At 40.7% G+C, this 17,178-nt stretch overlaps 2 protein-coding genes across 2 annotated transcripts in view; both read right to left on the bottom strand.

Annotated features, from left to right (window-relative positions):
- LOC137293987 (nuclear RNA export factor 1-like) overlaps positions 1-1,352 on the bottom strand; it is a 29,979-nt gene extending 28,627 nt beyond the window's left edge. Inside the window, exons 1-2 of the mRNA XM_067824894.1 lie at positions 1,202-1,352; positions 56-124 (exon numbers count right to left, since the gene is read on the bottom strand). Coding sequence (XP_067680995.1) covers positions 56-124; positions 1,202-1,274 — 142 coding nt within the window. The 5' untranslated portion in view covers positions 1,275-1,352. The remainder of the gene's footprint in view (positions 1-55; positions 125-1,201) is intronic.
- Positions 1,353-12,100: 10,748 nt separating this feature from the next.
- Positions 12,101-16,590, bottom strand: LOC137294853 (uncharacterized). The gene is made up of 2 exons (XM_067825989.1): positions 16,509-16,590; positions 12,101-14,446 (listed from the first exon to the last, which is right to left on the bottom strand). Exon 2 carries the CDS (start codon positions 14,340-14,342, stop codon positions 12,825-12,827), a length of 1,518 nt encoding a protein of 505 aa, XP_067682090.1. The 5' UTR covers positions 14,343-14,446; positions 16,509-16,590; the 3' UTR covers positions 12,101-12,824.
- Between the last annotated feature and the right edge of the window lie 588 nt (positions 16,591-17,178).

The raw sequence follows: 17,178 nt of genomic DNA, 5'->3' as shown, positions 1-17,178 counted from the left end.
ACAAGTGTGTTGGCCATTTATCCAGTTCATTATATTGACCAGAAAGCAATCTCACCTTTTCCATACTTTTTTTTGTACTTGTTACCACCGCCATACCTGGGGCCTGAATATCTGTCATCATGACCTAATTGGAAAAACAACATAAATTATGTTCTGAAAACCAATGGCACATCAATATAATTGTGTGGACAATCAATTTAAGTGTTCATCATAAATATGTAAAGACTATTTACTGTTACTCCAGAATTGATTGACTTACGCATTAACTGTTTCAGAAAGATATGATGAAGAGGTGTTGTAAGTCTATGTTCAAGTACCAGAGTTAAGACTTTTCTTGTGAAACAGGGCACTACTGACCAAGCAGTCATGAACTATCTTCATTATTCCAAATACCCTGGGCCGTATGTCAAAAGGTGATCCTACCCCTCTGCTCACTATGTCAGATGGGGTCCCCCTAATTAGGATTAATCATACCAGTAAAGTCATCTATTTAGCACTCTTAAAAGACTCATGTTACATAAAAGTATGACTTCAATTCATCTGTTACCGTGTACCCGATACAGAAACATATGACATTGACAATACTGCCTATCATCGTAAACTAAAAGAAGTCTGAAACATATTGCAGAGAACTATGTTTCACTGGGTTTCCTTTATTGTCCATCTTTACGTCCTGCCTCACAAAAGATATCATTCCAGTCATAATATTGTTCTCTCATGAAAGGTGTATTTTTAGACAATATTCACCCTGTTGTTGAGTTGATCGCCTGGATCAGTTTATCACATCAGACGACTGAAATTGAAATCTGGTCTTTTTTCTTTTTAGCTCACAGAATGGCTTTATTTACTGTGATCCATAATTTCGCAAGTGTTGGATTCAAACTAGAAAAAAATTACTATCGATTTACCATGTTATCGTGAGTATGTTGTGATTGATATCTTTGGTTGGTGTACCCAGGGTCTTTTAAGACTTCAAGTATGTTATTCGTTGTTGGCAGTTGTGTATTTGCGTCCAAGTCATTGTTAGAATCATATCGTAGCTAATCTCGGACGTTTGACTGAAAAATTGTGGAGATGAAAGTGTCGTAAAGCGTTCACTCAAACCATACGGAGAAATACGATTGCAAATGGCGGCAGGTAATCCACACACACGACCCATGTGTTTAGTCACAAATATAGCGTAAAGAAAATAATATATTACCCCCAAATGAGCGAGACCCATCTCTGCCTGCAGTAACTGTGAATTTATCGGGGTCCTGTCTGTATGCACACATTATCCTTCTTTCAGATTCCTTCACTCCGACTGTCTTGTCGAAGTCGTTCTTACGTCCCTCACAGCGTAAGGAAAATTCGCACACAAATTGATGACGTCACGATAATGTATTTTTCTAAAAATAGCACGATGACTCTAACAGAACCAATGAGGATACCTCATTTCTTGAGGGAAAAACCCTAACATTTCGATGATGAGGATCAATATAGAGAGGTACACTGCCTTTCCCACTTTGATTTTTTCTTCGCTCTCCTTGTTACTTGATCTGTTATATCGGTATATCAAACGTTTAAGAAATAATCTGTACACAAGCAAAATGTTTCTACTTTCAAACAAGTGGAAATAGATGATTAAGAAAAGACCGTACATAATTCATGGTTGATGGGTGGGTGGATTGTGGTGATGAAGCTTTAATGGCAAGGGGTTAGGGGAATTGATTGTCATCCATTTTGTTCTGGGAGGTAGGGCTCAGCAATCTTGTACTTACTTTATACATACATTTTAAGGTAAAGTCGCCGTGACTGAGCAGGCTATGTGGCTGACTTTAGATACTGGCGATTAGGTGCCCGACTTATGGGTTCGAATCCTGGATGGGATATGTTGCTCCATTATATGCGCTGGAATATAAGCTATAGTGTTTGCAGTGAAAACGTACCAATGAAATTTCACTTTAAACAGAAGAGTATATCGAAAAACGTGAAATTAACATTGCGAATCCTGATGATGTTACCTTGCCAGATGATGTTACCTTGCCAATTGAACATTTAAATCTCAGAATTGTATTCAACTTATGATAAAAGTTGTTTAACGAACGAGCATAGTTTTTCAAATCGTTAATACTGGTTTGTATTACAAGGGGGCAAGTGCAGTAGTTGGAACATTAACACAAATGCACGTGCAGTACGTGATGAGCGTTAACTTAAGACCAACCCAGCTTGTTCTTGGTGTTTCATGTAATGTGCATACCCCATGTCATACAAAGGCCGAGCTCTTATTCAAGGATTTACGGTATTATACAGAAAATAACAGGGCGAATTACGGGCATGAGAGCTCCCGACGTTTAATCGAGGAATACAGGACCCTTCCTTGTTGTGGAATATGTGTAAATACCCCATCAGCTGAGGTCCTAATCACAAGTATTCCCCTCTAGTCAGTGGTTCAAAACTGATACCACCTGCTTTCACATGCCTTCAGACAGCCAAACACTGAACGGACATTTAGAACTATGTGTGATGATTTGGTATCAGACGAGCGAAAGCGAAACCTTTCACGAGCTTTAGTATTTACATCTGTTCTAAATAACAGATTCGCCAAATAGTCAAGTATGACAGATAAACTTCAGAAATTTCAGACGGGGTTTAGAAAGAAATATTCAACTACTGATCATAACGTTACACTATTTGCATTAGTCCAGAAATGCCTATCTCGTCGTAAGCGTAAACTTTTGTTGATTTCCATAAAGCATTTGATTCTGTCAGTCGTTCTAAAATGTGTTACTCTTTACTAATGCTGGCCTGAGAGGTAGAATGTATTTGAGTTAAAAGCAATGTATGCTAACGTCAAAGCTTGTGTGGATTCCAGCGATATGAATGAATAGACAAAAATACATCTGATGGCGTGTACAAAAGTTTTAAATGTTGGACCGTCTACACCGAATTGTGTGGTGAATGTGGGAGGTATCCCCTGTATAAATATGCTCAAAATCGGTGTATAAAATTCTGGTTTAAAATATTGAGTATGCAAGAACATAAGCATGTTATAGGCTAATAACATGTGTGTTCAGTTGGACAACATTGGTAAAGTGACGCGAGCATCTTATGAAAGACATCCTCTGTTTACACATGGTTATGGTTTTGCATGGTTAAGTCAGTCAGTTGGTGATGCAAGCTTTTTTTGTAAATCATTTTCGAGAAAGAAGTCTTGTCGAATGACTACTCCAGCCGGAGAAATATCTGTCGTTTTTGACATCGAAGAAATTAAGATTTATATTTATACGTTTTAGGTGGAGGTTTGATCAACATAACGCTTAAAGAAGGAAGACGTTTTTTATACTGAACCATGTAAGGGAATGTGCCCTCTGTGAAATTTTGACGCGGAAAATGAAATCCATTTTTTACTTGTGTGTCCTCTTTATACAGATTTGCGTACGAGATAGATAGCTGAATCTTATCTATGTAAGCCATCCCCATTAGCTTTTAAACTACTTCTTTCATTAACTGACCAGCATGTAATAATAGAGTAGTCCTACTATATCAATTATGCTCTTATTAAACGTAACAGTCTGCCATAAAGTTTTTAGATCCATCGTATTTCAGTACTGGTACACGATTTAATACTTCTATCAAGATTTGCTGTTTAAATTACTAATTACTACATATTGCACCATATGTATAATGCTTCATATGTTTAACTTCAATGTATATGGACCGGAGGCGTCTTGTGCGATAAACATCTGACTTTGACTCGACATAATTATGCGTAAAAGAAGTACAGGTGCACAGGCTTCACCTTTACTCGTTAAACTCCCTACTCCCATTTTCAGTGGAGTAAAACAGCTGGCTTCATATCCAGTCTTAATCCCACGTATGGACTGAATGGTAGACATTGTTCTATTAGTTGCATTGGTTTGTAAACAAAGCATTATAAACGACAAGACACTTCCCAACACGTGTGTATCTATGTACCCTGACCTTAATGAATACTCGCTCACTGCTCCACCAATCCCGTTCAATTTAGGTCTTAAGGGAACCATCTGTGTATACCTTATATAAATCGATAAATGTCGATGTTAATGATTACTGTAAACAGAGGACGAAATCATGTATCATGTTTCAAAGCATACCATCATTCTGAAAGTAGGTAAACGATAGTAATGGCAAATATGGTTGCCCCTGACGCACATAACCCCGTAATTATGAAATTAACTTCGAAATGATCATAAAGCGACAACAATATTTGTTGGTTACCATGGCAACACGTGTTTATCCTTATCATCAACCCATTAGTGAGGGGGAGATAGATACTGACGAGCTAGTTCGATGGATCCTTTGTTATTTTCTCTACAACAGGGGTTTGGGCTTCGATTTCCCTGCTGTACAGTCAGAATACACGTGTCTATGTAGCTGAGAACACGGTTTATACATTTCAGTGATTATGTTTAATGAGGCGGGCCAGGTTCTTGTGATCTATGGACACAACAATATAATGTAATTATACCTATTTTCCCAACATATAATACAGTAGTTACGGATTCTTAAACGTTCCTGTAAGCTACAGTTTGATCAACACGAGGAAGATAGTTTCTTCTAACTTCATTGCTATAAACTATTCCAGATTGAGGTCAAAACGACACGCAAGTGGTAGGTGAATATCGACTTTCTTTGCAAATATCGAATTATGAGGGTAATTTTCCTTGCTGGAACCACGAAATTATCTCGAGATCTCCGAAATATCGAGACATCCGTATCGAGTCATCAGAGTTTGAATAATATTAATTTATGAAGGATTTTGCCGGGACCTAGATGTTCTATCGAGACAACCGAGATATCGAGTTATCAGTGTTCGACACAACGTTGCTCGACTGTTTATGCCATCAAAATTGTCTTTCAGGAATATTCCTCAAAGTATGTTGCTAAATGTGTAATTCGAGGAAATAGCCATTACAAACCCTAACGAAGCCTACATTTATTTCCCGGTCAAAACATTTGCTTCAAATAACTGAGCCAAATATAGGGATATCGGAACACATGCGCCGTATATTTACCACACATACGTATTTTGTGACCATTCCGTGACAGCAGTTATTGAACTTGACGCTGCGTCTTGTTTTTCATGGGGACGGTTGGGTAGCACAGAGGTTACAGCGTTGGCTCGACACACCGAAGTTGAGTTGGGCTTTACGTCACATCGGCATTATTCAAGCGATATAGTGACGAGATCAAGTTTGCATCCATTACCGTTCTCGGTTATTGTCCAAAAAAGTTTTGTTTCAAAAGCAAATATTTTCATTTCACTACCATTATAAAAACAGAAACTGTCATAGTATCAAATATGAAAGCAAGCAATTCCTTTACAAAGTATATTTTATGATACAGGTCAACTTCCCTCATCTAATTACGATCACATGCCCCTCACACGGGAAAACAGATCTTTCTCGCAACATAGTTGGAGTTCATTGCAGTCGAAAAGTCGAAAATCACTTCCTCGCAAGAGACACACATGGGAGGTCCATACAACCCGGGTTCGAGTCCCCATATGGATACAATGTGTGAAGGGCATTTCTGATGTCCCCCGCCGCGATACTGCTGGAATATTGACACAAGAAGCGTAAAACCAAACTCACTCACTCACATGTTTGTCATGACAAACTTCATAGACCAATAGGCCCGTAGTTCGACATGGTTCCAAGGTATATATACGATCTTTGCTCAAACTGCATATGATGTATTTGCAATGAATAACTAGCAGTTTAGTAATTTTAACACTTCCACGCCCCAATCCTAATGTACATAGAAGGCCTGGGAGTAATGAGTGGTTCGGATATTAGTTGCCGCTTTGTTTCATTGCTTGAGTGATTTGCGTTTCTATATTGGGATTGAAGTTATTGGCTTTTTCTGCGTATGGAAGAGTCTTTAGTATTGAACAAGAATTCACACATCGCTTTCTGAAAGCAAAAATATGTATACTGTCACAAATGAAACGCGCAGTCAACCTTTGAGAAAGAACTACTGTTCAGCTTAAAGCACATGCTTTACTTAATTTGACTTTGCGATATGATAATCTCACGTTCTGTAGACAAAATGACGATATTGATTAAACAACAATGACAAACCTGTGCATCCTCGAGATGGGCCTCAGTATCTGGTGTGACCATCACGTCTTGTTATCACAATTCTGCGGGGCGGTTGGGTAGCCTAATGGTTAAAGCGTTCGTTCGTCACGCCGGAGACGCGGGTTTCATTCCCTACATATCTGGTGTCCCCACTGTCCCATTTCTGAAGCCCATTTACGTCCAGGAATAGTGCTAAAAACCATTCTCCTTTCTCTCTATTTGCAACTTATTGGCAGTTGTGATAGTGTCTGTGGCGTGTGTCGACGTTGACGTTGGCCTCTGTCGGCTTCAGATCTGGAGGTCTGAAGGACCGTGACAGCATGATGACCTCAGAATTCTTAGGAAGTCAGCCGAGTCCCGAGCTATTTGTGACGGGTCGTTATCACACCGAAACAGATCCCCGTCGGCTGATAATCGGAAAAAGGTGACGTTAAAGAATTTGGCTGATGAAGCGACGTGCTGTCAGATTTCCTTAACCACCACTATCATTCCAGATCTCTATGTGTAAGATTATATCTCCCACACAATCACGTTCCCGCTAAAAAATCTGTCGACCGCAGCTCGGTACAAACTGAACGTTCATTACGACGTCGGTGCATGGACACGCTGTCTTCCATCTTAGAAGGCAAATCGCTTTTTACCCCCTGGGCCCGGTTGTTCAAAACTCGGATATCTTTTAACCACTGGTTAAATCCTCTTAACCAGCCGTTAAAGTTAACTAAGTGTTAAAAGCGGTTCTCCAAACCCTGTTACCTTGGCGTTACAGTTAACACACCTAGGGACCGCCGCTAAATAGTTAATAGTTGTATACATCGGCAAGATGGCGTTGGTCATTCAACCGAATGTTGCGTTCATGGTGCCGTTAAGAATCAAAGACAAGAGAAAGTTAATAGAGCTTACGATTTAAACATTTTAGGCTATTCGGATAGTGAACTGCGTATGCGTTACAGGTTTGGACGCAGGTCCCTCGAGTATTTGGTGGACACTTTAAGACTTTCAGAGACATAGTAACATTCAGTTAGCACCAAAAGAACACGCGCGCGCACACGTCCTTTCCCTTCAACCCTCATTTTAAAGGCCAATGAAATTCTAAATATATCACGCACACAAATATGCTTCATGGTTTTGAATTCTTCGGGATTTCCCCCGCGTCTTGATACTCAAAGTTAAAGTGCTTAGAAAACCTTTCAAAATAGGCTCCAGTGTTGCCATTTTTGACACAATACACAATCGTTAGGGTTTCACAGCTTTATTTGCTGTGTGTTTTGAAATGTGAAAATCGGATTATTAATGGGAGTATTGAATTAAAAAGTATATTAATGATCACCGATGTCAAGTTTTCATGAAATTACGAATGATAATTCTGAAACCCAGAATAGGTTGGAATGTTTTCGGAAATACACTTAAATCAGGGAGACTATATACAGATTATCCCTGCTTAAATAAACGCCGAGGTGCGCTTGTAGATAGCGTTTATGTTTTGAGCAGGCCGGTATTGAGGCGCAAATTACATTATGTTTATAGATCATATTCAGTTGTGACAAATACACTGGCCCAAAAAAGAAACGCATAGGTGAAAATCCAATGTTATGAGAGATGATTTATTAACTTAAATTGCACAAAAAGTAATGGAACTTGAGCAATGATAATTCACACGGGTATTAACAAATGTGTGTCAAGACAATCATATACAATCATTCACAGTGGTATTAAGCGTCTCTATTTTCCATGGCATAGTGAGAAAGTCAGTATCTGGTGTGACCACCACGGGCATCAACTGTAGACGTGTCTGTGGCTGCGGCTGTCGACGTCGTAACCGTTTACCCAATTGGTCCCATAAATGTTCAATTGGGTTCAAATCCGGCGATTTTAAGGGCCATGGAAGAACTGTAATGTTGTTGTTGGCAACTGAACTGTAATGTTGTTGTTGGCAACTGAAATCCGTGGTAATGCGTGCTGTATGCGGTCTTGCATTGTCGTGCTGGAAAATTTCCCTTCTAGCGTCAATTGTAGGAACAACATGACGGTTCAGAATTTCATCCCGGTAGCGTACAGCATTGAGATTCCCTTGCACATGCACCAACTGTGTCCTGCCGTTCATAGATATGCCTCCCCACATCATTACACCTCCACCACCGTGTCTGTTGACCTCACGAACGCACTGTCGAGCATATCTCTCATTTCGACGTCTGTAAACACGCATCCTTCCATCATGTCTGTACAGCAGAAAACGTGACTCATCGCTGAACCAGATCCTCCTCCAATTCAAGAGGTTCCATGCCCGAACGTTCCTGCACCACTGAAGACGTGCACGACGGTGATGGGGATGCAGAACAGGTCCTGCATGAGATCGCATAGGTCGAATTCCATGCTCTCTTAGGCGATTCCTGATGGTTTGTGGAGAGACTCTACGCAGCCCAGGAACGTGATCAGCGGTATACGTAGCAGTGACGGCCCGATTACGCAGATGAAGCACCCGGATGTAGCGGTCTTGTGCTGGAGTTGTCACCCTTGGTCTCCCACTCCTTGGACGGTCTCTGGTCGAGTTGTGTTGCGTGTATCGTTGCCAGAGACGGGAAATCGTGCTCTGCCTCACATTCAGACGTCTGGCAACTGATGACTGACTTTCCCCAGCTTCCAGACGTCCAATGGCTCTATTTCTGTTTTCTTCATTTAACCTTGGCATTTTTCGCGTCGCATAGAAAGAAATTCGAAGAATGAATCGCAACAGGACCTGTCCCCTTTTATAGCCTTCATAATCAAGATTGAGATCCTGCATTTGCACGTGCATAATGCTTTCAGATTTTCCCACGTGCAGATTATACAAAGCGTTTTCAAGGTGCTGTGGTGTGGCGAATAATCACCAGAGGTTGTGTTTGTTTGTCTGTTTTGGTTGTATTGACTATAAAAACACTTAATATTTACATTAATTGTCATTCCATTCCATATTTTCCGAAAAAATCTACTTTAAAAATGAGATTTCAGCTATGCGTTTCCTTTTTGGGTCAGTGTAGATAAATTCCCCACATTTTTCAGAATCTAATTACTTTGGTCTTTGTCACCAATGCCAACTGTCTAGATAAAATGAAACTAAAGATATTGGTTGTGAAAACGAACCCTGTGCTCGAAAGGCTGCGTTTGTTTCAAATGTAAACAAAGAAAAAATCCGATTTTATAGCTTATTGCATTTTCTGAACCTTTCCGACATCCAGCCGTCTATTCAAAATAAATACAATGCAATGATTTGATAATACATATGAAATTGACAGATGTTGCATCAGTTCTTAGTAATATTCTCATGGAGAAGGATGTTATATTCCAAGAGGAATAATATAGTTCCATGCATCCATAGTTCACCCCCTGGATGCCGAGTTTTTTTTCAGGCGCACTTGTCCAAAAGGTTTGAAAAGTGAACTCTGTGCGAGAATTGCGCTCGCATGGTCCTGGATCTGCGTATGGCTAGAAAATTACACAGAAATGTAGAATATATAGATCTAATTCCCTATCCGTTGGTATATATATACTAGTATATAACTGCGACTACCTCAGGGGTTTGAGAAATAGACACTGTTAAATGTTGTCCAAAACCTTTGTATGCGTTAAAAACAGTATACGTCTCCGTCATTTATTGTGCACTTTAAAAGCACTGCTACGATTTTGTTAATCTGTCATCTTTAGAAAAAGTGTGAGCGAAGAAAATACAGCCTGATGTCTGAATGACATAAGTGTATATGAAATGGATTCATGTGCAAATGCACAACGTGCTAATGACCCGCAATAAATGTCAAAAATGGATTTTCTTCGATGGCGTCAAACGTCGACAGGGAGGTCATGTACGGATAAAAATAAGGGGGCATAACTCCGCTATATGCTTTACATTAGGTCAGTGATCACATGGAGAGAATTTGCTGTAGATACGGACAGTATATTTTAGTTATGTTTTGTTCACAGTGAACCAAACTATTCCAATACAAAGTTCCCAAACGTGAGCGGATACCTTTTGGTAGTTTTACAATTAGAAGAGATGCCAATGTACTGCACGAGAAAGCACGTGATAGTGATTTGAATGGCCCTATCGGATGCAATACGTTAGTTCTTCGATTCTCATGTTCTCCTGTTTTGGCAGATGTGTTTTGGCTAATTTTGCATCATTTTTAACGGAGTAATAGACAAAAGTATTAAAATTACCGAAAACAATAAAACATTTCAGCTGACGTCATGGCATATTTTGTGCATTTTGCGACGTCGGAAAAAGACGACACTGGTTTTCTGATTAGTATATATCTCAGCTATTTTCCACTGACTGTGTAAAAGGTCTCGTCTCGGCTTTCTCTGTCAAAATTCAACATTCTTTAGACAAAATGAATGGTTTTACCATTGAAATAAGGTCCTGAATATATCAATAATTCAACGTTTTTTCTACGTATCGTATTGTCAGCAACACGCGCCTGTGTGGCATCAATTCAGTGTAGATGAAAAATAATAATTTCACAACACCTGAATATTCCGATTTTCCTTTTTTCACATTTCAAAACATAAGATAATAGTGGATGGTATCAATGATTTCACGAGGAATTCAAAATTGTGAATTATACTTGTGTGCGTGATATATTCAGAATTTTATTTGATCCCGGGTTAAGCTGATTGTGTATACCGATCCCATATGTGGCGTTGAAACGACGTGCAATTGCAGATAGAGGACTTACTCGCGCGGTTCGTGCTGTTTTATACAAATTGTTGTATTAAGCTACAAACGTTGTGTGTGTGTACATTACACAGTTAACGGACACCATGCCTTGAAAAATAATGCATCCATATACAAAGTCATCATTGTAATTATCTCACATGCGGTTTTTCAGTGTGGCATTCTTCCACATTGCCCATGTAAAACACAAAAGTTCGAGTCCCGTTTGGGCCGGTTGGATGCATGAAAATGAACCTTTTCTTTTCGCTTCCCTGATCATGACACTAAAAATTGCATCAAAATTTGATAGTATAAACTTTTGTGGTGTTTTTGCAGGACTGACATCAAAACTTTCTTACCTTTAGCAGATGTCTGTTGAAGTCAGAGACAGTGTTCCGTGCATTTATGATACCATCTCTCTCATTCTGATGACTTCTGAACCATTTAGAAACACAACTCAAGATATAGTTAGTCCGCAACCAGTTTCTAAAATGTTGACATAACGTTGAAAATCAATTACCGAATCAAAGAAGTTCTGAAAGTAAATGATACTGGTAGTAGATCTGAATGAAACTATTTGCCATTTTTCAAGTTTGCGAACTTTCAGAACACCAACATTTAGGAATAAAATGAACAAACGGCCGTGTTATTATTGGATCTAGCCCTGGCATTTCGTATACTACCCATCAAGACTCAATGGAAGCACTGCGTCATGTCACAGATATATGGTTACATCGAAGATGACTTTCTGGTCATCCATATACACTTATTCTGTATGACTTTCTCCCTGCAAAACGTAGGCCTTACTCAGATGAATTGCACGAGTTTCATGCATCAAATTTTTGGAAAGCATGTGCAAATATGGTGCACGTGAACAGCTACATGGTGGTGTAGATATTTCTTAAGAATTCCCCAATTTCCGTTGAGTTTTATCATATACTGAACTCCTAACAATGAGCTTTTCAACGTTATGAATTGGTTTTATAATACATCAGTTCGTGTAAAAAATGTACCTTTAAGCAGTATGGAATATTCAGCTAATTCTAGTTCGGAACAGTTATCTGAAGTGATTGGCTACATTTACACCAGTGAGTCTAAACGCCTGGTACCAACTTTCCATCACTTATTGTATTTTAGACGGTCAATATTATTACTTCCCCAAAAAGGTGGACATAAATGAACGTAAGGATTCACATAGTCATCCTAGGTTAAAGGTCTGTATGTCGGAATGTTGTTTCAGTTGTATCGCAACAGATAAATGTCTGTAATGAAAGAACATTATTTCAATGAAGAACAAGCGTCACTTTGTGTATGTACAAGTTTGGCATTTATTACGTGTATCAATCTAGAAATTACCGTCACCCAAATTACACAAAGTTCCACACAGGACAGTATTGCCCCAGCCACTAGACCTTGACTCGGCCAGAACATCCTGCGACTGACATCTAGTCATCGAACTGAGCATTGATGGGATGAAAGGTCTCTGAATAAGTTATATTTATTTATGACTCTTATTTCACTGTTAATTTCATTATGATCACAAGCGATTTGCTTCTTCAGTCTCTAATACAACTGAGTACTTGTGATGGCAGGACATTCCTCACTTTGAACTTTCCTCCTCTCTTGAACCCAAGAAAATGGGTCCAGGGTATTGAATAAAACAGGACGCTACACCGTGTTGCATTGTACATCGAGGTCAAGTTAACAAGGTGTATGTGTTTGCTAGAAGCTGAAATGTTCCGATGTGTAAAGTAGGACGATGAAAATACGATTTAAATCGAACTCCTGAGCTAAGCTGGCAACTCAAGTATTTTCATAACCAGATACAACTTCTCACTTTCACACAAGGCACTAAAACACGGGGACCCCGTTAATCCGAAAACCCTTCTCTCCGAACAGCTTCTGTAAGGAACATTAAATAATATGCAAAGGACATCTCCGTTATGAAAGTTTCGTTAACATTGGCTATGCGATTACATTGGGAACGACCGTTCGGTTGAAAGATGTTTCCGCCGAACACTCCTGCGCTCCTTTGCCTATAAGGTCCCTGCTGAAGAGTCACAATCTGATGTTTCAAGCTCATTCCTCATGTCCAGAGATAGATCAACATCTTTGAAACTGAGAGGGGAATCAGCAAAGACATCATCAGCCAATAGCTGATCCTCGGAAGGTGGCCATTTAACAACACTTCCGGGAGAATGGGGGTCCTTGAAAACAACATAGCACGTCTCCTTCTCCACTGGACTTGTGACCTCTTCAGGGTCAGACAGGCTCTGGTACAAGTGAGACGGACTGAATGGTTTCTGTATGTCAGAGTCGATTGTTAGGTCATCAAGACTGATGTTAAGGGGAGAATGTATGTCAAAGCTAGGTACCGCTAAAAGGTTTCCAGTGCTGTGTTTGACTTCGTTTTTCTGTGTCTCTACCCCAACGAGAAACATACCTCCTGTAGTAACATCTGGAGTTGGAGATGGTACGGGTGTGTCCATTTTATAAAGGTTTCCTTCAATTTTCCTTTTTATTTCGTTAAAGGACTGAGTCTGATTAATGGGATCCCAAACGGTAGCATCACGGTAGCCATTGATTAGTAAGAGAACAATGTCACAGGAATCGCGGTGGACGAGTGGGTGTTTTCCATGGGAGCTGACCACGTGGGCAGTTGATGGGCGAGGGTTTGGTAAGGAGCTTCCTTGTCTTTGGTCCACCCTTACAAATCTCCCCAGAGATGGCGTGACACTGTGTGATAACTTATCACCATGTCTCCGTCTGTTTGATTTGACTTGGCTTTCAAGTGGATACAAGACCACTGAATCAGGCAGAGGATTTGGTAGTGTGAACCCGGGTGGCTTCACGAACACTGTCGGAACGTCCATTGTCCAGGCTGCGGAAAGATCGCGGTAGCTAGCCGGATTAGAAACACTCTCTTGGCTCATTAAAAACATGAATATTTCACAGTCTGACAACGATTCACAAATCTTGTGTGCGGAATAGTTGCTGGGCACTTCTGCTTGAATATTGTACGTCTCCTTCAGTTGAGATGTCAGTTGATAAAATGGTGACTTCAGGAAGTCGGACTGAGGCTGTCCACTGATATACACCTTCGTTTTTCTTTGATTAAAATCAGAATCTTTTATCAGGTCATCAGTATAATCATCAAGGTCGTTTGTAACAGAAATGATCGGAATAGCTGGAGGTTTGACTTTGGCTGTAGTCTGACCCCTACTGGACTTTCGGTCATCTATTTTGTCGAGAGACACTTTCTTGAGTTTTTTGGTGTCGTCTGATACAACGTAGGGTTTAAGGAACTCCCAGAACACGTCCATGCAACTATCCTGTATGAGACTGGGATAGATGTCGAGGAGGCTGATAGCCGTGTTGAGTGTCTCCTGGTTCTTTCGCATCCATGCAAGAGCTCCACGAAAGGTGGGCCAGAAGGTGTGCAGGTGCTGGGGCTTATGCCTCTGTACATAAGGCAGCCTTCGCCGACGCCGGTCTTGCATGTGTTTGTAGAAGTTCATTCTGTTTTCTAAACTTTGCATAAATTCAGACGTCATTCAAATATGTTGGTATTCACTTCACATTTAAATATATCCTGATTGCAATAACCTCGGTATCCGCGCAGGAGGTATATACATGGAAGTTCGTGAATGTTGGAGTCCTGAAACAGACGATAACATGCATGGAGTGAATAAATTAATTAGGATGAACAAATCCGAGCCGTCTTGTGGGAGGTAAGTCTGAAATGATGCACATCTTAGTGAGTGAGGGCATTGTTTAACCCTCTTTTAGCAATATTCCAGCAATATGATCGCGGAGGGCACCAGTATTGGGCTTCATACATTGTACCCATGTGGGCAATCCAACCCGGGCCTTCGGCATGACAAGCCAACGCTTTCACCACTTGGATACCTCATCGTCCCTGCACATCTCAGACGACTCCCTATGGATGGGGATAGAAGAAGCCTTCGAGCCAACGGGCATGGGTTTCTGGCACGCCTGGCGAAGTGTCATGATCATTCATGATTACACACTCCTTCCCGTCAGTCAAACAGTTCACATTACATATTCATGTTCACACATGCTTCCCATCATGATCAGATATGGAACATATTTATGATCACATACTCTTCTCCCCGCGATCACACAAGGTACATATTCATGATCACACACCACCCCCATCAGTATCACGAGTTACATATTCATGATAACACATCTCTTCCCGTCACGCCCTTCCCGTCACAATCACACAAGGTACATATTCATGATCACACACCACCCCCATCAGTATCACGAGTTACATATTCATGATAACACATCTCTTCCCGTCACGCCCTTCCCGTCACAATCACACAAGGTACATATTCATGATCACACACCACCCCCATCAGTATCACGAGTTACATATTCATGATAACACATCTCTTCCCTTCACGCCTTTCCCGTCACAATCACACAAGGTACATATTCATGATCACACACCACCCCCATCAGTATCACGAGTTACATATTCATGATAACACATCTCTTCCCTTCACGCCTTCCCCGTCACAATCACACAAAGGACATATTCATGATCAAACACCCGAGTCTGGACCAGACAATCCAGTGATCAACGACATGAGCATCCATCTGCACAATTAGGAACCGATGACGTGTCAACCAAGTCAGTGCGTCTGACCACCCGATCCCATTAGTCGCCTCTTACGACAAGCATGGTCGCCTTTTATGGCAAGCATGGGTTGCTGAAGGCCTATTCTACCCCGGGACCTTCACGGGTCCCCTCCCCATCACGATCACACAAGGTACATATTCATGATCACCCCCACACCACCCATCACAATCACACAAGGTACAAAATCATAAGCAAACACTCTTCCCATCGAAATCAGACAGGTACATATTCATGATCACCCTCATCCTCCCCATCACGGTCATACAAGGCACATATTCATGATCACACACCTTCCCCATCACAATCACACAAGGTACAAATTCATGATCAAACACTCTCTCCATCACGATCAGACAAGTACATATTGATGATCACCCACACCCCTTCCGTGATCAACTGTTGTCGGTCAGCGCCTATCGATCGATATCAGCCTGCATTTAAGGCCGTATAGAAACCAAATCAGAATCACCCATTCAGAAGCCTTTGTTATGGCTGTTTGGGATGCGGTCGATGGTTCAGTCAGTTTATGAAACGCATGGAAAAACATATAGTCCTTCTTCGTTCTACATGACTTGTTCCGATGACGGGTGTGTGGAGTGCATGAACACACCAGCACAGCAAACATGCACAGGGAAACAGTTGTCCAAGCTCTACAGCATAATTAGTTCAGTAGCGGTAACAATCAACTCTGCATCTTCATTACAAACAACTCCATACAGGGTTGTCGATGTCTTTGCTCGTTTTTTGCAAATTACCTAATAAAAATAATATCAGACAAAAACCACACACCATGTTTCAAACGAGTGATATCATTATCCACAGAAGTAGTTATTTGGATCGATCGCCTCGACAGTGGGATTTATCCATATCGTTTTTATCATACAAGCCATCATGTTGTTTGACCGTTGACCAATCGACTGACACTGACAGGTAAATAGGAAAACAGTTCCCATCAGGAGCTATCAGACCCATGGGAAGGCCATTCATTTCTTCACGCAACATAAACTCTCGCTACATTCTGGTTACCAAATCGTAAATATATACGCACCTGATCTCACCTCCAACACAGATCTCGTTTGCCTTCACCAGCACCAGGATGCAGGAGCGAATGCCCTCTTAACTCTTCAACAATGAAACCTAGGCGAGGTCTGTGAACAACATCATATCGTCATTGCATGGATAGTTACCAACGCGAGTTATTACTCATCGTTGATAGTCTCCAGTCAAATTCGTGTGTAATAACTGTTCCCAAATCTCGATCTAAGCACGCACACAGTTCAACATTCCACGATGACTAAAAGAGGAGCTGACCGCTCCCGTCACACAACCATATTCCTGTCGGCCTCGATGACAATCTGCTTCGAATCCGCTGGTTTTGTGTGTAACTACAACTGTGTTACTATGGCAATACAATCGATTTGTCGGCCATATAGGTAGGGTGGTCTCAGTAAAAGAACAATAGATATCTAATTAACAATAGTACCTGCAAATGATTATCTCACTCCTACGAATACGCGCTGATGATGTGACCTTATCACCACTTACTTGGTGGTTTTCAGATACAGTTATTGAGGTAATTGGTCGGACGGTCGAAAAACGAAAAAAAACACATTAATGCATGCTTTTTATTTACGGGATTTATATTTTGTCGTAAATGTCATATGTAGCAGGATCATCTGGTGGATATAAAAACGGCTGGCTTTTCTTGCTCTGGCCTT

The sequence above is a fragment of the Haliotis asinina genome, chromosome 8 (genome assembly GCF_037392515.1).
Source record: "Haliotis asinina isolate JCU_RB_2024 chromosome 8, JCU_Hal_asi_v2, whole genome shotgun sequence".
In the NCBI taxonomy this organism is placed as follows: Eukaryota; Metazoa; Mollusca; class Gastropoda; order Lepetellida; family Haliotidae; genus Haliotis; species Haliotis asinina.
Note: the sequence above shows the minus strand (reverse complement) of the source record. Positions and strands in the feature narration are given on the sequence as shown.